Source organism: Camelina sativa, chromosome 8 (assembly GCF_030686135.1).
Source record: "Camelina sativa cultivar CO46 ecotype springtype chromosome 8, ASM3068613v1".
NCBI lineage: Eukaryota > Viridiplantae > Streptophyta > Magnoliopsida > Brassicales > Brassicaceae > Camelina > Camelina sativa.
The window spans coordinates 13,072,223-13,095,557 of record NC_141887.1 but is presented as its reverse complement, the minus strand read 5'-3'; the positions used below and the strand labels follow the sequence as shown (position 1 = coordinate 13,095,557).

At 39.7% G+C, this 23,335-nt stretch overlaps 2 protein-coding genes, 1 non-coding gene and 1 pseudogene across 6 annotated transcripts; all 4 read right to left on the bottom strand.

Annotated features, from left to right (window-relative positions):
* Nucleotides 1-1,609: 1,609 nt before the first annotated feature.
* On the bottom strand, nt 1,610-3,244 carry LOC104707241 (scarecrow-like protein 26). The gene has a single exon (XM_010423548.3). It carries the CDS (start codon nt 3,242-3,244, stop codon nt 1,793-1,795), a length of 1,452 nt encoding a protein of 483 aa, XP_010421850.3. The 3' UTR covers nt 1,610-1,792.
* A 17-nt stretch (nt 3,245-3,261) lies between these two features.
* Nucleotides 3,262-5,521, bottom strand: LOC104707239 (uncharacterized). 4 transcript variants are annotated; one of them, XM_087463160.1, is made up of 4 exons: nt 5,295-5,497; nt 4,849-4,917; nt 4,208-4,431; nt 3,262-3,985 (listed from the first exon to the last, which is right to left on the bottom strand). In XM_087463160.1, the coding sequence occupies exons 1-3, from the start codon at nt 5,457-5,459 to the stop codon at nt 4,240-4,242; spliced, it is 426 nt and encodes a 141-aa protein (XP_087319286.1). In that variant the 5' UTR covers nt 5,460-5,497; the 3' UTR covers nt 3,262-3,985; nt 4,208-4,239. The 4 variants fall into 4 exon arrangements, with proteins under 4 accessions (XP_087319286.1, XP_010421849.1, XP_087319287.1 ...); XM_010423547.3 differs by having other exon boundaries at nt 3,262-3,409; XM_087463161.1 differs by having other exon boundaries at nt 3,754-3,981.
* A 152-nt stretch (nt 5,522-5,673) lies between these two features.
* LOC147940043 (uncharacterized) lies at nt 5,674-23,120 on the bottom strand (annotated as a pseudogene).
* Nucleotides 11,321-11,427, bottom strand: LOC147940044 (small nucleolar RNA R71). Its single transcript, XR_015564955.1, has one exon. It is a non-coding gene; the product is annotated as a small nucleolar RNA R71 (small nucleolar RNA).
* Nucleotides 23,121-23,335: the final 215 nt, after the last annotated feature.

Genomic DNA, 23,335 nt, shown 5'->3' with positions numbered 1-23,335 from the left:
AACAGTTACAATTAGTCAAATGCAATCGATTGTCACACATTTAGACCCTAGCAACAATAACAAAGCTGTTTACTGCTTCGAATAAATGTTTTCTCGGTTTTAGCCTGTTTCGGGACAAAATGGGTATAAGTGTTGTCTAAACAATTCAAATTCAACCCGAACTCATCTAATTAGGTAAATGCATCGGATTGTTACATATTTTGACCCTATAAACATTAACAAAGCTGTTTACTGAGTCGAACCATTGTTTTCCTTGTTTTAGCATGTTTTCTCAATTTAAGTCTGTTTTGGGATAAAACGGGTTTAAGTGATGTCTAAACAGTCCGAATTCATCACGAACAATTACAATTACTCAAATGAATTGGATTGTCACACATTTTCACCCAGACATTAACAAAGCTTTTTTACTTCTTCAAATCAATGATTTCTCAGTTTTAGCCTGTTTTGGGACAAAATGGGTATAATTGTTGTCTAAACACTTCAAATTCAACCCGAACTCTTACAATTAGTCAAATAAATTGGATTGTTACAAATTTTGACCCTAGAAACAGTAACAAAGCAGTTTACTGCTTCGAATCAATGTTTTCTCGGTTTAAGCTTGTTATGGGATAAAACAGGTTTAAGTGTTGTCTAAACACTCCAAATTCATCCCAAACACTTACAATTAGTCAAATGCATTCGATTGTCACACATTCTGACCCTAGAAACAGTAAAAAAGCTGTTTACTGCTTCAAATCAATGTTTTCTTGGTTTAAGCCTCTTTTGGGATAGAACAGGTTTAATTGTTGTCTAAACACTCTAAATTCATCTCAAACATTTCCAATTAGTCAAATGCAATCTATTGTCACACATTCAGACCCTAGAAACAGTAACAAAACTGTTTACTGCTTCGAATCAATGTTTTCTCGGTTTTAGCCTGTTTCGGGACAAAATGGGTATAAGTGTTGTCTAAACAATTCAGATTCAACCCGAACTCTTCTAATTAGTCAAATGCTTTGGATTGTTATATATTTTGACCCTATAAACATTAACAAAGCTGTTTACTGATTCGAATCAATGTTTTCCTTGTTTTAGCTTGTTTTCTCGGTTTAAGCCTGTTTTGTGATAAAACGGGTTTAAGTGATGTCTAAACACTCCAAATTCATTGTGAACTCTTACAATTAGTCAAATGAATTGGATTGTCACACATTCTAACCCAAAAACAGTAACAAAGCTTTTTACAACTTCAAATCAATGATTTCTTAGTTTTAGCCTGTTTCGGGACAAAATGGGTATAATTGTTGTCTAAACACTTCAAATTCAACCCGAACTCTTATAATTAGTCAAATGCATTGGATTGTTACATATTTTTATCCTACAAACAGTAACAAAGCTGTTTACTGCTTTGAATTAATGTTTTCTCGGTTTAAGCCTCTTTTGGGATTAAACGGGTTTAAGTGATGGCTAAACAGTCCAAATTCATCACGAACCATTACAATTAGTCAAATGAATTGGATTTTCACACATTCTCACCCGAAACATTAACAAAGCTTTTTACTACTTCAAATCAATGTTTTCTCGGTTTTAGCTTCTTTCAGGACAAAATAGGTGTAATTGTTGTCTAAACACATTAAATTCAAGCCGAACTCTTATAATTAGTAAAATGCATTGGATTGTTACATATTTTGACCCTTGAAACAGTAACAAAAAAATATGATGTCCTTTTATTATTATTTTTTATCATTTTATTTTGATGTCTTTGTAACACTGTCTCATGCACTGACTGTACTATGATTAGAAAAAAAACGAGAATTTACAGATTCGACTCGTGCGAGGCCCAGAAAGAGGCCGACACAAGACGTCGAGATTTCCATCCCAAGACGAGGCCGTTTTGGCCCAATTCTTCCACACTATACCCATCGTTAAACAAGCTCAAAAGGAGCTTTGCTTGACAACGGTTGGCGAAGCTCACTTCCATGGGTTCAAACCCATTAGTCTCTAACCACTGTGGCCACGAAGCAAAGGTTTCGACTTCTGAATCATCAGCAGTGATACGCGTCAACCAATTAGCAACCCACGGACCGATAAATACACGGTCCACAAAGCCCCGTACCGGGTTAGTGATTGAGAGGCTTGCCTCTAGAGAATCGAAGATGGCTGAGAACTGATGTAGCAAGTCCATAAAACGATATAGGAAACATTGGTTTCCCATGAGGCCAACTTCCTCGTGAACGAGAGTGACAAGTTTCGGGTTTAGAGTTTTAGCTTCCAATAAGAAGGAAATTACGGAATTCGGTGTTTTGTGGCTAAACCGAGGGAGATGCAACATACAATTGATCACCACTGCTTCTCCTCTTACAAGCTTCAGAGACGAAGTGTTGAATGCATCGTTGTCCAGTTTACAATGGTGGAATGAAAACGGTTGGCCAATAGACTCGGCGAACGCAGTTAGACGCCGCCCAGCTTCTTGGACTGCAGCAACAGATTTTTTACCATTGGTGGCCCTTGACAAAGCCGTGATCCTTAGATGTTGGGCTGATGTGCCTGTGTTTCTAGACAGCAAGGCCTGCATCAATGAAGGCCACTGAATACCTTCAGCGATATCATAATCCACGATATGGATTCGACGTTCATACTTCACAGATTCAAGAATAGCTTGTGTGGTGGTGAGGTAACCAAAGTTGACATATGGAGACATGTTCTGCAGCATTTGGAAGGCTGAGATCACATCTGCCTGATCATAAACATCATTACAATGATTGTTGGGACGTAGAACGTTGTCTCGTTCAAGCAACTTTGAAAGGCCGTTGGTGAAGTGAGCAACTAATCTCTCCATGTTCGTTCGGTCACCCGGAGAAACCAAGTCCTTAAGCCTTGCAAGTATAACCCGAGTTAGCTCCGGAGACTTATTCGCTCCAGTTGATGCCTCCGCAGCAGCCACCAGTAAGTGAACCAACCTAAAGCCCTTTGATTCATCTAGCTTAGGCTCCTCTACACTAACCCCATCAGTCACGGACAAACCCGTGGACGCAGAGTTACAAATTCCCTCCTGGCTATGAAGCATTGGAGCAGATTCAGTTTCCATTATAACTCCTTCATCACCCATGATGGATTCAATGACATCACGGAAGTCACAACCCCAATCAACGTCAAGATCATTCAAGCTATAACCACAAGAGGAGGTGCTTGCGGCTGTGACAGGCGTGTTGGTTTTGGTAGAGAAGAAGAGGTCCAGGAAGTCCTCGTAAGGATAATTCATGGTCATGCAGGTACAAATGAAGAAACGAGCAATGCAGAATTATATAGATAGTGTAGTACGACCCAAGAGAATATTTTTTTAAGTAAATCATTTGAAGTCAAATCTAAAGTACATGGTCCCCTTTCAGGGAGGTCTAACAACCTGTGGTCCTTGTAACAAGTATCAGGACCACTGTGATCAGGAAAAAAAAAAAAACAAAAAACAAGTGAGAATTGTTAGTCCAACTATATTAATCCATGATTATATGCACCACTATGATCAACTGGGAAATTAAACAAAACAAGTGAGAATTGTTAGTCCAATCATACTGATCTGTTTTTTTATATTATAAAATCGGCGTCCAGCCTAACCTAACTAGTGACAATTTAAAATAAAATAGAAGTGCACGGACTATATATTTTATATGAAAATGCATATAGCCAGCTTTGCTGAGTAGAGAACCTAAGCGCCAAACAGAAAACGACAAGACATTATTGAGATTTGGGTTTACATCTAATCAAATCAATCAAGAGGCATTCACATCAAAAACTTATTAATAATAAACTTCGAAATCGTTCTAACAATCTTCAGACCACTTCGATTAGTCTCTTAACACAATTGTAGGCTAAGCAAACAGCAGAACCTTATCTCCCTCACCTCTATAACAGGTTTTGGTTTGGAAAAAAAGTGACAGAAGCAGTGACGCAATTTTAGTAGTTTACAAGTTGTTTTCCAGCTAAAATCATGTGGTCACACTCACAATTCTACCTTCAATGTAATTTCACAGAAATATACGATCAGACCATATCATATTTTAAGAGAACCAAATCCTACATTCTCCAACAATCCAATTAAATTAAATACATGCTTGCTCAGAAGATTATATATTTATATCGTCGTACGATTTAAGATACATCTAGACTCAATTAACAAAGTCATGGATCCCATTTGCAAAGATTAAATAATAGAACCCAATAGGTTGGTTGGTACCTTGGTAGAGTATTAATTTATGGTCATATGTCCTAACTGTCACGCAGAGGGTAATCCACTAATCCTTTCTGGTTAATTGTGGCGTGAACCGTTCTGGCAGATGCCACTGCAGAGTCTCCTCGTTTTACAATTTTCTCGAGTTCTTCCACCTTCTCTGACAACAATCTAGCATTCGAGGTGGTGGCATGGACCAACTTGTTTGCGGTTTCTAGGGCAGTGCAAAGCTGAAAATGAAGGGGGAAGCAAGTAAACGATTAATGTTTCTTGACAAGCTATGGAAACATTTCATTTGCATTTGTCTGTTCTAAGAAAAAACATATCTACAGAGCCACTTATACATATAATCTTAAGCTGAAATTGATGGGGGAAGAAGTAAAAATGATTAGTTGAAATGTATGTCTCTTGACAAACCACGGTACATATCTAAACAATGTGAAAGACAAAGACTTCCACTGAGAAAGGAACAGACAATAAAAAAAAAAAAAAAAAAAAAAAATTATTTATGAGCCACTCATATCAAACACTTTTAACATACCAACCATATTTCACAGAGTATATATAAACTCTATAGCATGGAAATATCTGCCTGATAAAAAATATTAACAAGAGATAGTAGTCAAATCGAAAAGATTTCAAATTACCTCCAATGTTAGGGAGGTCCATGAGTGATCAGAACCACCAAACGCATCATTTAGTTTATCATAGTTCTCCTGAAACAAAACCAACTCAGTATATTTCAACATTCCTCTAGTGGGGATTGAGGATTATTTAACAGTGGAGCTGTTCCAACAGAATATTTCAACATTCCTCTAGTGAGAGATCTGATACAGACACACAGATTTCAAAACCACCTTGATTCAGACTCATAGGGTTCCATACAAATCAAAGAGGATGATGCATAAAATTTGAACAAACAATGAAACTATTATATAATTTAAGGCGTAATTCACTGTGAATATAATTTAACATTCATACAAAAAAAAAAAAAATTTAGGCGTAATTCACTGTGATGAATGAACAATGATAGAGAAACATGGAACAGGACCGATTAAAAAAGCGATTGAATCAATGGGGACAGAAGAGGGACCTGAAAGAGTCGGGATAGATCCAATGGTCCAGAGATGGCATCATCAGAGTCTGGTTTTGACGAAATTTCAGGAGTTGTAACGTGTTCCGATGAGTAGGAAGTTTCTTCACCGAGATCGGCGAGAAGATCTCCGATTGATAGCAGCGGACCTCCGACTCCTCTCATCTCTCTCTCTCTCTATTTCTCAGAAGTCAGCATTAACTGAGAGAAAATCTCACAAATTCTGTAGTTTTGTACGTTAATGGGCTTAGGCCTGGTTTCTGTCAATGACATCTGACATTACGTTAATGGGCTTAGGCCTGGTTTCGGTAGTTTCTTTTTTTAAATCTGACATTACTTTTTATTAGATCGTAAAAGGTTCAAACAAATAGTTCAAGAACTACATAGGTGGAATTGAAAACATATGAGACATTGATGAAGAACTTAAGCCATATTTGGCAAGAGCGTCAGTAGCAGCATTTCTTTCCCGAGTAACATGATCCAGTGAACAGTAGGGTAGCTTGAGCATCCAATGCCGTATATCAAACAGGAGGCTTCCCAACTTGTGATGATCACTTCTTGTATTAATTAGGTTTGTCAATTCTTTATTGTCTCCTTTAAACCATACATAGCGATAACCATGAATCCATGATAATTGGAGGACATAAAGAAATCCCAAAGCTTCAGCCCTGTAGTGACGTACAAGAAGGTGGTAGCTTGGCACAACCTGATGAAATAACCTGGCCATTCTCGTCTCGGAATAACCAACCTGTGTTTGTAAACTCTCTTCCTTGAGAATAACCACTATCAAAATTGCATTTGATCCAACCTGGCGGGGAATGGTGTCCATCTCCTATCCCTGGGTATTGTTGCAGGCACATCAGACCTTTGATTTGGTATAAGATTCTCATTGGCCACTAACCATTCATTCACATCCAGAATTCCTTTTTTAAGTACATAAACTGGATTCTGCGAAAGTTTGTTGAAGACGAAATTGTTTCTCGATTTTCAGATTCGCCAAAGGATCCACAAGGGGAGAAGTTGATGTTGGGGCTGAGAGGTTGGGTCCTTTATAATGGTAAGCAGTGTGCGGATATTGTCTCCTAGACATGCTGAGAAATTTATCTGTTTTCCTATCTGCCTCTGTAACATTCGCCAGACAACTTGAGCATATGTACAAGTAAATAACATATGATTTATCGTCTCATCATCTAGACAGCATTGCTGGCAGGTCGGATCTATGGGAATAGTCCTCGAATGGAGTTGTGAATTTGTAGCTAACGCACCCGATAAACATCTCCAGAGAAAGTGTTGGAGTTTAGGAGCAATGTTCGCTTTCCATATGTCATTTTTCAAATCTACTGAACCATCTGGTGGAAGTATGATGTCTTCTTCAGCAAGACCAATATGAGTAGCAACCCAGTAACCTGATTGGACAGAGTAGCAAGCATTGTTTGTGTATGCCCATTCATAAGTGTCATTCTCAGCTACAAGATTCTAGTCTTCTGGTGTTAAGACCCCTTCGAAAATAACAGGATCCCATTCATGTTTGTTCTCGAGCCATAAATCAGCCATTGTCAAGTCTGGATCAATAATGGGACCATAAGTAGGTCTTGGAGGAAGAGTTGGGAGCCACAGATCCAACCATATCTTTGTAGTCTTCCCATTACCAATGCGAACACGAAGACCTTGTTGGAGAAGGACTTTTCCTTCTTGGATGGATCGCCATCTATAAGAGGCATACGACCCTGTTTGAGCTTCTAAATAGGTAGAATGTGGAAAGTACATACCTATGTACAGTCGAGCAAGGAGAGAGTGGGGGTTAGTCATGATTCGCCAAGCTTTCTTAAAGAGATAAAGATCTCTAAAACCTAAACCACCCTCTTTTTTTGGTATTGTCATTCTATTCCAAGAAACCCAGGGTATCTTCCGATTACCATTCTCCTTTCCCCACCAGAATGAAGAGATAACACTTGTAATTTCCTCGCAAATGGTAGATGGTAACAAAAAGCAGTTCATTGAGTAAACTGGAAGGGCCATTGCAACAGATTTGATTAATATCTCTTTCCCCACTTGAGACAAATATTTGTAAGACCAACCCTCTGTTCTTTGCTTTACACGCTCAACAATGTGTGCAAACAAGTCAACTTTCTTTCTTCCAAACTGCTCTGGAAGCCCCAAATATTTACCTCGCCCCCCCCCTCCAACTCTATGAATGCCAAGTATATCTTGTAATCTTCTTTTCTTGGTTTCTGGAACTTTCATCCCAAAAATAACCGAGGATTTGGTGTAATTGATTTTTTGTCCTGACGCTTCTTCATAAGCGGTAAAGAGAGAAGACATGTAAGTACAATCATTTGTCGTCGCACGACAGAAGAAAAGAGAATCGTAAGCAAACAAGAGATGATATATTGTTGGTGAGGATCTCGTAATTTGGATACCATAGAATTCCCGATTAAGTTCTGCTTTTTGTAGTAGTTGACTCAATACTTCAGCACAAAACATAAACAAATATGGAGAAAGTGGGTCACCTTGACGAAGACCTCGAGATGGTTGGATATTTTCATAAGGCGAGCCGTTAATAAGCACCTCATAAGAGACAGAGCAGACACATTTTATTATCCATGTTACCCATTTCTGGTCAAATCCCAACTGCAACATAACCCGTTCTAAAAAATTCCACTCCACACGGTCGTACGCCTTACTTATATCAGTTTTAATAGCCAAGTATTCAGATTGACACTCTCTTCGTGAATTTAATGAGTGTAATAACTCATGAGCCACCAACACATTATCAATAATATTACGGCCAAGAACAAAAGCAGCTTGAGATTCAGAAATCACTAAACCGAGGCTTTTCTTTAGGCGCATCACCAAAATCTTTGATATTATCTTGTAGTGAACTGTACAGAGACTTATGGGCCGATAATCAGCCATGACCTTTGGCTGAATAATTTTTGGAATGAGAAAAATCTGGGTTTTGTTTATCTTATCGTCTAATGTACTAGTGTCGAAGAACCTTTTGACCATTGTACACACATCACTTCCTACAATATCTCAAAACTGATGGTAAAAAGCAGCAGTGAAGCCATCATAACCAGGAGCACGGTCTGCTCCTATAGTGAAAGATGCTTTTCTGATTTCATCATCCGTGACTGGTTGCATCAACTCTTGATTCATACCAATGGAGACTTTGCTATCAAGAGATGAAATTATACTGTCAATTATCATATTGCTGCAAAGTCGTGTATAAATCATTAAAATAGGAAGCTGCCACTTGTCCTATAGAATCATCTCTGAAGTGCTCCATACCATTGTCATCTATTACTGAAATAATACGGTTCCTCGATTTTCTTGTCTTTGAGGAAGCATGAAAGAACTTTGTATTGCGGTCTCTTAGCTGCATCCATGTATTTCTAATTTTAAGCTTATAGTATTGCTCCTCCTTATGGTATTCTTGATTTAGTTCTACTCTGATGATGTTCATATATTTTACCATGTTTTCCCTTAGTTTATTCACATCTTTTGCATCTTTTGCTAGCCATTTTCATCATTATTGTGTAGCTTTAGGACTAATCATGCATTAGAGTTTAGTTGCATTGCATTTGCATCTTTTCATGCATAAACAGGTGATTTTGGAGCTTAAGGAGCATGGAAACAATCCTGAGGAGAAGTGAAGCAATCTTGAAGGAAAAGCAAGAGAGTTAAGGCTGAAGAACCAAGGTCCAGAGTCCAACTCGACCAAGCACTCGACCGAGTGGGTAGATGGACTCGACCAAGTGGAGTGTGCACGAGAGAAGCCAGCTCGACCATGGACTCGACCGAGCACTGGTCGAGTTGACCGAGCCGTTGACTACTTTGACTTTTTCTATTTTTAGGGCTTCCACCTCCTCACCTATATAAGGCCTTGTACCTGCAGCCACCAAAGTGTGCAACTTTTTAGATATTCCCTAAACCTAGTTTTTACCTTTTTTAGTTTTATTCCTTTTGCATTTTTATTTTTAAGATCTTGTACTTCCTTATGAAAGAAGACTAGATTCTTATATTTTGTTGGTTCTATAACTTTCAAGATATTGAGAATTTGAGTTTCATCCTTTCATCAATATTGAAGATCTTTGTTTAATCTTTCTAATAATGCAAGTTTCAATATTTTCTGGGTTTTTGACTTTGATCACCATGTATTGTTGTGAGTAGTTTCCTTAGGATCTTGAGGATGGGTTAGGATGGATTGATTTTGTGGTTTGTGTGACTTGGTCAAGCTTGATTGTTGTAGATCTCTTCTAGGGTAGATGATCTTAATGCTGATTCTATATCTGAGAGGGTAGAGTCTGATTTCAAGCTTCTTAGCATCACACCAATGTTTAGGAAGCATAGATAAGGCTAGATCTAGAGCTTACCATTAGGCTTGCTAAGAGATTAGAGGTCTTGTTTGGTTTGAGATGTATTGCTTAATGCCTGCTTGTGTAGATTCTTTACTGTGTGAGAACAAGTCTAGAATTGCATAGGTTTGATTGTTTCTTGACCATGAGAGTGGGAGAAACTTGTCTTAGATTAATATGTCTAGAGGTTAGCTCAAAGTTTGCTTGAGATTTGTTGACCAAGTTAGATAACCACAATGATTAGTCCATCCCATGAATCCATCCTCAGGACCTTCTTTGTTTATTGAAATCTTAGTCTTAATCCTGTTGCTTGCTTGTTGTTTGATTGGATTTAGCATTACTCTGTTTTTATTGCATTGCTCTGTTTCTGCGTCTAGTCTAGCTCGACCACCCACTCGACCTACACTCGGTCGAGTGCTGCTCGAGTTCATCCCCAGAACTCTGTGTCTATGATTTGTGTTTGTCTTGTTTCATTCCTGTTTCATTCCAGTTGCATACATTTAGTTTCAGTTCATTAATTATCTTGCATTAGTTCATTAGTAGTAGTCTCTGTTTCTGTTCTTGCTTTATCACTGTTTCAATCATTCAGTTTCATTTGCATCTAGTTGTTAGTTCTTGTAGTTTATTTTCTGCATTTTACATTTTCTTCCTAGGATTGTTGACAAACAATCTTTACATTTGTCTTAACTTAGATTCATATGCATATCTTAATTGTTCACAAACACTCATTTAGGATTGATACCTCTTGTACTGCAATAGCATAAGGGGAATTGAAACACCCATCCATCATTCCATTCATATCTCACCATTGCATACATCATCATTCACACCAAAATATAAACTTGTTTCAATTTGGCGCCGTTGCCCATTTGAGTGTGTTTTTGTGACATTTAGGATCCATATTAGTCTAAGATTAAGTTCTTTTATACGCTTGTGAGGTTGCTGTACTCGAATCTTCTGTTTCTGGGTTGAAGTTGCATTTCAGGTACCACTCGACCAGTCACTCGACCACCACTCGACCGAGTCGTGATCGAGCACCTGCTCGAGCCAGAAGCCGGATCTCTATAACCATCATTTTCCAGTCGATTTGACCTCCTACTTGAGCCTGTGCTCAGTCACTTGCCTAGCAAAAATCGTTTGTGTCTGTTAATGCACACAAGGTCTAAAGGAAAGGATAATCTTCTTAGGCCTATTGACAACATCAACAACAAGACCAAGAGTTTAGGAGCTAAGCAAAGGAGAGTTGTTCAGAAACAACAAGAGGTTATAATAGCTATGGATCAACAGGATCAGGTTCAGAGACCAAGGAACATTGGTGCTGGAGATGCACCCAACACTCACAACCAAAGAGCTGGCATTGTGCCACCAACTGTTGCCAACAACAACTTTGAGATCAAGAGTGGATTGATCTCAATGATTCAGGCCAATAAATTCCATGGATTGCCTATGGAGGATCCACTAGATCATCTTGATGAGTTTGACAGAATCTGTGGTCTTACCAAGATCAATGGAGTAAGTGAAGATGGTTTCAAGCTGAGGTTGTTCCCTTTCTCACTTGGGGACAAAGCTCATTTATGGGAAAAGACTCTCCCTACTGGTGCAATCACTACTTGGGATGCATGCAAGAAGGCTTTCTTGGCCAAGTTTTTCTCCAATGCTAGGACAGCAAGACTAAGGAATGAGATCTCTGGATTTGCTCAAAGGAGTAATGAAAGCTTTTGTGAAGCTTGGGAGAGGTTCAAAGGGTACCAAACTCAGTGTCCTCACCATGGTTTCAGTGTGGAGTCTTTGTTGAGCACATTGTATAGAGGAGTGCTTCCCAAGTTCAGAATGCTTCTTGATACAGCCTCCAATGGAAACTTCCTCAATAAGAATGTGGAAGAAGGCTGGGAGTTAGTAGAGAACCTTGCACAGTCTGATGGGAACTACAATGAGGACTATGACAGAACCATAAGGTCATCATCAACTGATCAAGAAGACAAGTACAAGAAGGATCTGAAAATGGTGAATGAAAAGCTTGATAGGATCTTGCTAAGTCAGCAAAAGTCTATTCACTTTGTTAGTGAAGAGGAGCCTCCTGTTCAAGAGGGAGAGAATGAGTTTGCTGAGTTATGCTATATGCAAAACCAAGGAGGTTTCAAGGGTTATAACCAAGGAGGTTTTAGGAACAATAATCTGTCCTATAGGAGCACAAATGTGGCCAACCCACAAGATCAAGTCTACCTTCCTCGACAGCCTCAACAGCACCAAAACTATGTCCCCAAACAACAGCAACAGGTGTTCCAGCCCCAGTTGTGTCCCCCACCAGGGTTTCAGACTAACCAAGGCCAGGAACAAGACCTTAGAGCCATGGTGCAACAGCTGTTGATTGGTCAAACACAAGGGAAGATTGAGGAAGCCAATAAATTTGCTGAGCTGAACAGGAGGATAACAGATCTTTACAGTGACCTAAATAGAAAGTTTGACACACTTGCTTCAAGGATTACAACACTAGAGGGTCAACAAACTTCTGCATCTAAGCAAGAGAACAACAAAGGCAAAGCTATTATGCAATCTATAGAAAGTGCTCATGCCATTAATTTGCGCAGTGGAAGAGTTTTACAAGACAAAAAGGGAGCTTTACCAAACACTGAGGACAGTGTGGAACAAGATGGGGAGGATTTTCAACAAGAAGGAGCTCAGGATAAAACTAGTGTTCAGCTCGACCGTCCACTCGAGCAGGCACTCGACCGTGTGCATGATCGAGTGCCTGATCGAGCAGCTGCTCAGGAAACATCTAAGCCAGCTACCTCCAAGGAAAAGGAAGCTAGGTCAATTCCCCCTCCTTACAAGCCTCCATTTCCCTTCCCAGGAAGGTTTAAGAAGCAAATGGTTGACAAGTATAAAGCATTGTTTGACAAACAAGTTAGAGAGATTGAGCTTAGGATGCCCTTGATTGATGCTTTTGTGATGATTCCTCCTTACCAGAAGTTCTTGAAAGATGCTGTGATGGAAAGAATCAAAGAAGTTCAGGGGATGGTGCATCTTAGCCATGAGTGTAGTGCCATAATCCAAAAGCAAGTGAACCCTCAAAAGTTGAGAGATCCAGGCTCCTTCACTATACCTTGCTCAATAGGACCTTTGACTTTCAACAGATGCCTTTGTGATTTGGGAGCCTCAGTGAGCCTCATGCCTTTGACAGTTGCAAGGCGCCTTGGATTTACAAGGTATAAACCATGCAATATATCTTTGATCTTAGCTGATAGATCAATAAGACTACCACATGGTGTTTTGGAAGATCTACCTGTTAGAATTGGAGCAGTAGAAGTCCCAACAGATTTTGTAGTCTTGGAAATGGATGAAGAGCCAAAAGATCCTTTGATTTTGGGAAGACCTTTCCTTGCTACATCAGGAGCAATAATAGATGTGAGAGAAGGGAAGATTGATCTCAACTTGGGAGATGACCTCAAAATGACATTTGATATTGTGGAGGCTATGAAGAAACCAACAATTGGGGGACAAGTCTTTTGGACTGAAGAGCTGGATAAGCTGACAGGAGAACTAGTGGAAGAACTAGCAGAACAAGATCATCTTAGGACTGCCTTGACCAAAAGTAGAGAGGAAGGGTTCATCTATAAAGAGACCAAGGCCTATGAAGAGATATTGGATTCATGTAAGGAATCAGACCATCTAGAGATTTTTGAGGGATTACCAGCATTGAGGGAGGAAGTTTGGTCAGTTCAAGTAGCAAATACGGACAGCTCGACTACCCACTCGACCATGCACTCGACCGAGTGCAGGACCCACTCGACCGAGTGTAGGACCCACTCGACCGAGTGCACTGCTGAATCCTCTAGAGATGACTGGTCTGAGTTGAAAGCACCAAAAGTAGAGCTAAAACCTCTTCCATCTGGGCTAAGGTACGTTTTTCTTGGTAAGAACTCTACTTATCCAGTAATAGTTAATGCTAAACTGAGTGAGAATGAACTTGACTTGCTAGTTGTTGAATTGAGGAAGTATAGAAAAGCCATTGGTTATACTTTAGATGACATTCAAGGACTTTCACCTAGCCTCTGCATGCATAGAATTCACCTTGAAAATGAATCTTATTCTAGCATTGAACCCCAAAGAAGGTTAAACCCCAACTTAAAGGAAGTAGTCAAAAAGGAGATCCTTAAGTTGCTTGATGCTGGAGTAATCTATCCTATTTCTGATAGTACTTGGGTTTCACCAGTCCATTGTGTCCCTAAAAAAGGAGGAATCACTGTAGTAAAGAATGATCAAGATGAGTTAATTCCAACTAGAACCATAACAGGTCATAGGATGTGCATTGACTATAGGAAAGATCATTTTCCTCTTCCTTTCATTGATCAAATGTTGGAAAGATTAGCCAATCACACTCATTACTGTTTCTTGGATGGATACTCTGGATTTTTCCAAATTCCTATTCATCCTAATGATCAAGAGAAGACAACATTCACATGTCCATATGGTACCTTTGCATATAGGAGGGTGCCATTTGGATTATGTAATGCTCCAGCTACCTTTCAAAGGTGCATGATGTCAATCTTCTCTGATCTCATTGAGGATGTGGTTGAAGTTTTTATGGATGACTTCTCTGTCTATGGAGATTCTTTCTCTTCTTGTCTTGCTAATCTATGCAGGGTCTTAAAGAGATGTGAGGAGACAAACCTGGTTTTGAATTGGGAAAAGTGTCACTTCATGGTTGAAGAAGGGATAGTCCTTGGTCATAAGATTTCAGAGAAGGGAATAAAAGTTGACAAGGCAAAGATTGAAGTTATGGTTCAACTTCAACCACCAAAAACAGTCAAGGACATAAGAAGCTTCCTTGGCCATGCTGGGTTCTATAGGAGGTTCATCAAGGACTTCTCAAAGATAGCTAGGCCATTGACAAGGTTGCTTTGTAAGGAGACTGAGTTTAATTTTGATGAAGATTGCTTGAAAGCATTCAAGGAGATCAAGGTTGCTTTGATTTCAGCCCCAATAGTCCAAGCACCAAACTGGGATCTTCCATTTGAGATCATGTGTGATGCTTCAGACTTTGCAGTAGGAGCAGTTCTAGGACAGAAAAAAGATAAGAAGCTGCATGTGATTCACTATGCAAGTAGAACCTTGGATGAAACTCAAGGAAGATACTCAACAACAGAAAAGGAACTCCTAGCAGTGGTATTTGCTTTTGAAAAATTCAGAAGCTACTTGGTAGGATCCAAGGTGATTGTGTACACTGATCATGCTGCCTTGAGGCACATCTACTCAAAGAAAGACACCAAACCAAGGCTGTTGAGGTGGATTTTGCTTCTCCAAGAATTTGACATGGAAATAGTTGATAAGAAAGGGATAGAGAATGGAGTAGCTGATCATTTATCAAGGATGAGGATAGAGGAGGAGATTCCAATTGATGACTCAATGCCTGAGGAGAAACTGATGCTACTTGGAACAACCCGGCAGCCAGCTCGACCACCAACTCGAGCAGGCACTCGACCGTGTGAGTTTGGTGACCCGATCGAGCAGGAGCAGATGGAGGAGTGGTTGGCACTTGAGAGTGAGGATCTACCTTGGTATGCTGATATAGTCAACTACAAGGTGTGTGAGGAAATCCCAGTGGACATGGACCATTACAAAAAGAAGAAACTCCTCAAGGACATAAATGGATACTATTGGGATGAACCTTATCTCTACAAAAAGGGGTCAGATGGGTTGTTTAGAAGATGCATAGCAGAAAGTGAAGTAGAAGGAGTGTTGGGACATTGTCATGGTTCTCCTTATGGAGGACATTTTGCAACTTTCAAGACAGCCCAGAAAGTCTTACAAGCTGGCCTATGGTGGCCTACTTTATTCAAGGATACTCACAAGTTCATTACAAAGTGTGATGCTTGCCAAAGAATGGGGAACATCACAAGGAGGAATGAGATGCCACAGAATCCAATCCTTGAAGTTGAGATATTTGATGTGTGGGGAATTGATTTCATGGGACCTTTTAACCCTCCTTCAAATGGGAATGTCTACATACTTGTGGCAGTGGACTATGTCTCAAAGTGGGTAGAAGCCATTGCTAGCCCCACTAATGACCACAAGGTAGTCCTTAAGCTCTTCAAATCAATAATCTTCCCAAGGTATGGAATTCCAAGGGCTGTGATAAGTGATGGAGGAACACACTTCATCAACAAAATCTTTGAAGGAATGCTAAAGAAGTATGGGGTTAAGCACAAAGTGTCTACAGCTTATCATCCCCAAACTAGTGGGCAAGTTGAAGTTTCCAATAAGCAGATCAAGGCCATTCTGTCAAGAATAGTGGGAGCAACAAGAAAGGATTGGTCTACTAAACTTGATGAAACACTTTGGGCATATAGGACAGCTTTCAAAACACCAATAGGAAGAACCCCATTCCAGCTTGTGTATGGCAAGTCTTGCCACCTCCCAGTTGAAGTTGAGTACAAGGCTCTCTGGGCAATAAAACTCTTGAACTTGGATCTAGAAAAAGCACAAGCCAAGAGAAGCCTTGATCTGCATGAGCTTGAGGAAATCAGATTGGAAGCTTATGAAAATTCCAAAATCTACAAGGAGAGAACCAAAGCCTTCCATGATAAGAAGATTCTTATCAAGGACCTAAAGGCTGGAGACCAGGCTTTGCTCTACAATTCAAGACTCAAGTTATTCCCTGGGAAGCTAAAAAGTAGATGGGGAGGCCCTTTTGAAGTCAAGGAGATCCTACCTTATGGAGCTGTAACACTTCTCAACAAGGATGGAAGTGAATTTACAGTCAATGGTCAGAGAGTTAAGAAGTATTTAGGGGAGAAGGAAACTCATGAGAAGTGCACAATGCTTCTCAAGGATGCTCCTCAATCATGAAAAGGCATCAAAGTCAAGCTTAGTGACTTTAAACAAGCTCACTAGGGAGGAAATCCCTAAGGTATCTCTGTACATATTGCCTTGGAATTTTAGTATTTTGATTTTTGCTTTCGTATTTTCATGGTTAGGCAAGCTAGGGAGTCTGAATAGAACAGGAAGGGACAGCTAACGGAGACTCGCGGTCCAGCTCGACCCCCCCACTCAGACATGCACTCGACTGAGTCACGGTCGATTGGCATTGTCGAGCTGCCCCAATCACCTTCCTCCAGTCACCAGCAGGACCCCAGCTACACCTTTGATAGTATGCAGGAGGATGTGGACAGCTTCTTCTCCAATCCTTGAGGTAACATTATCACCTTACCATTGTATATACCATAGCATTTCATATGTTGTGTTTTGTTTTAAGTCTTGAATCCTCAAGCAAATTTCTTTCACACAAGGGACTGTGTGATTTAAGTTTGGGGGAGGGTTTAAGATAGCATTTGATGTTGTGTTTTGTTTTCTTATTTCAAATTTTTATCATCATCATGTTAGCACTTGCATAATCATCTAAGGCATAGGAAAACCATAAAAATTTGAAATTTTTTTGCAAAAATCTTTATAAAAAAAGAGTGTTCATGTAGTTTGCATTGCATATTTAAGAGTTTTGTTTAGCATATAGGACTGTTTGCATTAGGGATCTATAATAAGTTTTTCCTTGTTAGCTTGCTTAATTCACTAGACTAGGATCAATGCCCAAGTTAATAGTACTTTGATGCTAGTTGAGTGGTTAGAAGCATAAGATTGAACCAAGCCTTGAATTCCTGAATTGCATTTGGTCTAAATTGAAGCATGTTGTGATTTGATGCCATTTCCTATCTATAAGAACCTAATATTGACTGTTAATTATCAATGTATGCATTGCTTTAAACTCATGGATACCATATACTTATTTGGATCATCTTTCTCCTTTTGCCACTCTTGTTGATCCAAGTAGCTGATTTCACTTTTAAATCAGTTTCCCTACCCCTAACCAAACCTTCTTTCAAGCCATGTTTATTCTTGTGTGTGTGAGGCCTATTTTTGGGATTGAGCTTGGTAGAAAGTGTTAGGTTTGAACTGACAAGAGTAAAGCCTTGTGTAGTTCTAGTTTGCATTTTTCAAACTAGATAGGACTAGGTGGTTCACTTGTCGGGTTTGGGACTTGGCTATTATGAGAAGAAAAGAGGAAAAAGAGAAAGAAAAGGTTAGAGTCTTTAGGAGGGGAATGTGTTTAAGAAAAATTGAAGTCTAGTGAAAGAATGGGAAGAATAAGGTTGTTTAAAGATGGTTCTAGTTAAAGAAAAGAAAGAAAGAAAAAAGAAGTCTAGCAAAATGCTTATATGTCTTAAGAATAAGAAGAAAAGAGAACCATAGCAAATAAGTAAGAATCCCCCATTCCACTAGAAAGATCAAATAAGAAACCTCTCCTAAGACTTTAAAACCAAAAGAGAAAAGGGTGAAAAAGAAGAAAAGAAGTTAAAGGGTAGCACTAGGACCAATTGGGTTTAGATTGATAGGATAAACACTTTGGGAGCCTTTGGGTAGACAAGGTTTTGTTCTTGTATGTGTCTAAGTGTTCTTACCTTTAGCATTCTTCTAAAGCTCAATCCATTTTTTATGAGAGAACTTTGATATTGATAAGCCCTACTCTAAAAAGAGACCATCATTGTCTCTAAACCTTTTACTGCCAAGCCAAATGAGTTTAAACATTGCATAGAATTGATTCATGTTCTTGATTAATGAATGTTAAAGGAAATGGTTGATTTGAATGCATGTGGATGTCTAAGGCTCAAATCAGTGAAGGTTGTGATATGCTTGTCTAAAGTCTTTAAGTTTAGCTCATCCAACTTGCATCATAGTACTAGTAACTTGGACATTGATTCTAGATAGTCTATTTGCAAGCTTTAGGAGCTGAGATCCCACTTTCAAACCTCATCTACCTTCTTATGTCTTGTTTATTTGCTTGAGGGCAAGCAAAGACTAAGTTTGGGGGTGTTGATGTTCATATATTTTACCATGTTTTCCCTTAGTTTATTCACATCTTTTGCATCTTTTGCTAGCCATTTTCATCATTATTGTGTAGCTTTAGGACTAATCATGCATTAGAGTTTAGTTGCATTGCATTTGCATCTTTTCATGCATAAACAGGTGATTTTGGAGCTTAAGGAGCATGGAAACAATCCTGAGGAGAAGTGAAGCAATCTTGAAGGGAAAGCAAGAGAGGTAAGGCTGAAGAACCAAGGTCCAGAGTCCAACTCGACCAAGCACTCGACCGAGTGAGTAGATGGACTCGACCGAGTGGAGTGTGCACGAGAGAAGCCAGCTCGACCATGGACTCGACCGAGCACTGGTCGAGTTGACCGAGCCGTTGACTACTTTGACTTTTTCTATTTTTAGGGCTTCCACCTCCTCACCTATATAAGGCCTTGTACCTGCAGCCACCAAAGTGTGCAACTTTTTAGATATTCCCTAAACCTAGTTTTTACCTTTTTTAGTTTTATTCCTTTTGCATTTTTATTTTTAAGATCTTGTACTTCCTTATGAAAGAAGACTAGATTCTTATATTTTGTTGGTTCTATAACTTTCAAGATATTGAGAATTTGAGTTTCATCCTTTCATCAATATTGAAGATCTTTGTTTAATCTTTCTAATAATGCAAGTTTCAATATTTTCTGGGTTTTTGACTTTGATCACCATGTATTGTTGTGAGTAGTTTCCTTAGGATCTTGAGGATGGGTTAGGATGGATTGATCTTGTGGTTTGTGTGACTTGGTCAAGCTTGATTGTTGTAGATCTCTTCTAGGGTAGATGATCTTAATGCTGATTCTATATCTGAGAGGGTAGAGTCTGATTTCAAGCTTCTTAGCATCACATCAATGTTTAGGAAGCATAGATAAGGCTAGATCTAGAGCTTACCATTAGGCTTGCTAAGAGATTAGAGGTCTTGTTTGGTTTGAGATGTATTGCTTAATGCCTGCTTGTGTAGATTCTTTACTGTGTGAGAACAAGTCTAGAATTGCATAGGTTTGATTGTTTCTTGACCATGAGAGTGGGAGAAACTTGTCTTAGATTAATATGTCTAGAGGTTAGCTCAAAGTTTGCTTGAGATTTGTTGACCAAGTTAGATAACCACAATGATTAGTCCATCCCATGAATCCATCCTCAGGACCTTCTTTGTTTATTGAAATCTTAGTCTTAATCCTGTTGCTTGCTTGTTGTTTGATTGGATTTAGCATTACTCTGTTTTTATTGCATTGCTCTGTTTCTGCGTCTAGTCTAGCTCGACCACCCACTCGACCTACACTCGGTCGAGTGCTGCTCGAGTTCATCCCCAGAACTCTGTGTCTATGATTTGTGTTTGTCTTGTTTCATTCCTGTTTCATTCCAGTTGCATACATTTAGTTTCAGTTCATTAATTATCTTGCATTAGTTCATTAGTAGTAGTCTCTGTTTCTGTTCTTGCTTTATCATTGTTTCAATCATTCAGTTTCATTTGCATCTAGTTGTTAGTTCTTGTAGTTTATTTTCTGCATTTTACATTTTCTTCCTAGGATTGTTAGTGACAAACAATCTTTACATTTGTCTTAACTTAGATTCATATGCATATCTTAATTGTTCACAAACACTCATTTAGGATTGATACCTCTTGTACTGCAATAGCATAAGGGGAATTGAAACACCCATCCATCATTCCATTCATATCTCACCATTGCATACATCATCATTCACACCACAATATAAACTTGTTTCATCTGAGTTGTTGTACAGTTGTCAAAGATACAGAATGGTCTCTCTCTGCTGCATCGAGTCTAGCTTTTAGGACGTTTATTTGGTCTGCTGAATTTGCCTTAGAGACTCTCTTCCATCTGGCCAATTCCTTTCTACAAAATTGTATCTTGTGTAGGATACCAACAGAGTTATTCGTTCTTCCCCTAGACCACCCTTTATTTTAATAAGCCACAAAATCTTCACACTGAGAGTATCTTTTATCATATCTAAACTGACCACGTTTAGAGCAAGTTTCATAAGCAATATCAATTATCACTGGGGCGTGATCCGAGCCTGCTAATGGTGGAAACTCCATTTCTGAATCTGGGTACATTGCTTGCTAATCCGCATTGGTGAGAACTCTGTCTAAACACGACTGAATAGTTTCTTGTTGACGTTTCCCAACCCAGCTGTATCTGTTACCTATGAAACGCATATCCTTTATATTACAATAGTTGACCATATCTCTGAAATCTCTCATGCTGCCTACACTACGGGTTCTTCCTCCTTTTTTTTCATTAGTGTGTAAGATCGCATTGAAATCCCCACACATTAACCAAGGGCCATGTCTTGAAATTGAGATTCGTTGAAGTTTTTCCCAAAGATGATGTCTTTCACTTGGGATAGAATGACCATAGATGCAAGACAAGTAGAACTTGGAAGATTTATATACAATAAAGAGATCTACAAGCCTTACCTGTGTTTTAAATGGCGAGAGGCAAGGTGAGGCTACAGAGGGTAAGTTTGGCGCCCTGCGCCTAGGCGAGATTCGCCCCACGCCTTTGGTGTATGAGGCGCAACTGCACAAACAGACATAAGGTTAGTCATAAATCATCGATTCCTTACCATGTAAGCACAACCTGAGTCTAAAACCAATAGCTTATCATTTGAAATTGAAACATAGAGAAAGAGAGAAACCCAATAATAGTTATAACAGAGATTTGAAACCAAAGGAAAAGCCAAAGCTAAAGCCAAAGCCAATCATGAGTCTGAAACAGAGAAATGAAAACAAAGTAGAAGCAAATCCTACGAAAGTTTAAAACTTAAACACAAAGCCTAAAAATCTGTCTCATCATCATCAAAAGTTTAGGGCTTCTAGCAATAAATTCACGGCAATCAACAAAATCATTCTAGAAACATTTTAAGTAAGCAAATATTGAGAAAATATTGAGAAGATAATGAGGTTTAACCATATATTACCTATTACAATTGCAGGCGCTAAGCCAGATGAGGTGGGCTCCATGGCAAGGCGTCCCGAAGCGAGCGCCTTTTGTCTACCGCCTGGCCTCGTCTACTAGAGGCGCTACACCCTTATAATCACCTCGCCTCTCGCCCAGGCGCGCCTAGGCGACGCTTTTTTAAACACAGAGCCTTACATCTGAAGAAATAACTTGAGCAGAAACATGACTTTTCCACATAATTACCAACCCACCACTTAACCCACATGGGGAACAAGACACATATCATCAAACCCCATACTCACGCCTAAGTCTCTAACGTATTTGTCTTGTTGTTTTGTTTCCACTAGGAACAAGATGTCTAGGAGATACAGGCGTTGCTTCTCCTCTAGGCGTCGAACTGTCAAAATTTGTCCCAGCCCTTGACAGTTCCAAAAGCCAACTCTCATGGAACAGGTGGTGGTATTGGCCCCACCGTGGGTATATCAATATCAACTGAGACGGAAGACTCTCCCACAATGCCGCTTGAAGACATAATGTTTCGACCCTCGCGATCTTGTTTCCGCTTCAGAGAGTTGTTTCCATACTCGTTAGATTCTGTCATGTTCTTTCTTTTACGCAGTATGCTAGTCATCTGTTCTATCTGACCCGAAGCTTCAGCTAAAATATCAACAAAAGATGGAATTGGTTTGTACAAACAGTCTGAATCAGCAACAACCTCACTAGATGTCTCACGGGAGTCACCAGAATAAAGGTTTTCCAGGGCATTTTGATCAGGATCAATGTCTGCGGGGGCTTCTTCTTCATTTGGGGATTGAGGATCAGGCACCTCTGCCATTGCAGCGACATCACCTTCTTCGTCTTCGCCAATTGGCCTGTCCGTTGTAATCAATCTCAACGATATGGACTCCTTGGTTACCATGAGAACCATACGTTGAATTGTCATCATTATCATCATCTTCATCCCCCGCACGAGGAGGCGGCCATTTTGAATTAAGCAACAGCCAGAGTCGTGAGTCATCATACCACACACATCACAAAAACCCCTTAGACGCTCATAGAAAAAACTAATAACTATATTTACCCCGGGAGTAAACTGGTAGTTTCTTTAAAAAGCGAAGAGGATTGTCAACATTCCAGTTGACACAAACCCTTGCAAACTAGACTCGTGTTGCTGTAGCATCATCAAAGTCAATCTCCATGATGTCTCCGAGGGAGCGTGTGATGCTCTCAATGACCTAGATGTTCATGTAGTGGAGAGGAATTCCTCTGATTTGTATCCAGAAAGGGATGAAATTCTGTGAAAGAGGATCCATATCCGGGATCCAAAGATCCAGGACCAGCATTCATTCAGCAAACGACCATGGACCACGTCGCAGAACAGTTTGTAGCGATTTTTCAGAAGGAAAGAGGAATTGAAAGCGATGTTGCTCCATTTGGCGGCCGCGGACAAATTCGACCAGACCCCATGAACGTGAAAGAGTAGCAATGAGTTGTCGAGTGTTCTGTTTGCGTGGCATCAAAGGACGACCCATCAAACATAATAGGTTTTCTTCGAAAGCTTGTTGAACAATTGCTGGTGGTAGGGTTATCGACTCATCATCAATCCCTAAATTGATGTTTTGAAGTGAACGGCGGAGGTTATCGGCCATTTGAGCACCAAGAGAGATGAAATAAGAAGGAGATTGGAGACAAGATCTTTGATTTGGGAGTGATGAGAGATTAAACGCAAAACTTGCGCTTTTATAGATCCAATTCCAACTGTCGGTAAACGCAACATCGTGCAAAAAGGCCCTTGATTTGCTGAGAAGAACTGCTCGAACGTGGGTCGAGGGCACCCACCCCACTCCGGCGCCAATAACTGTCA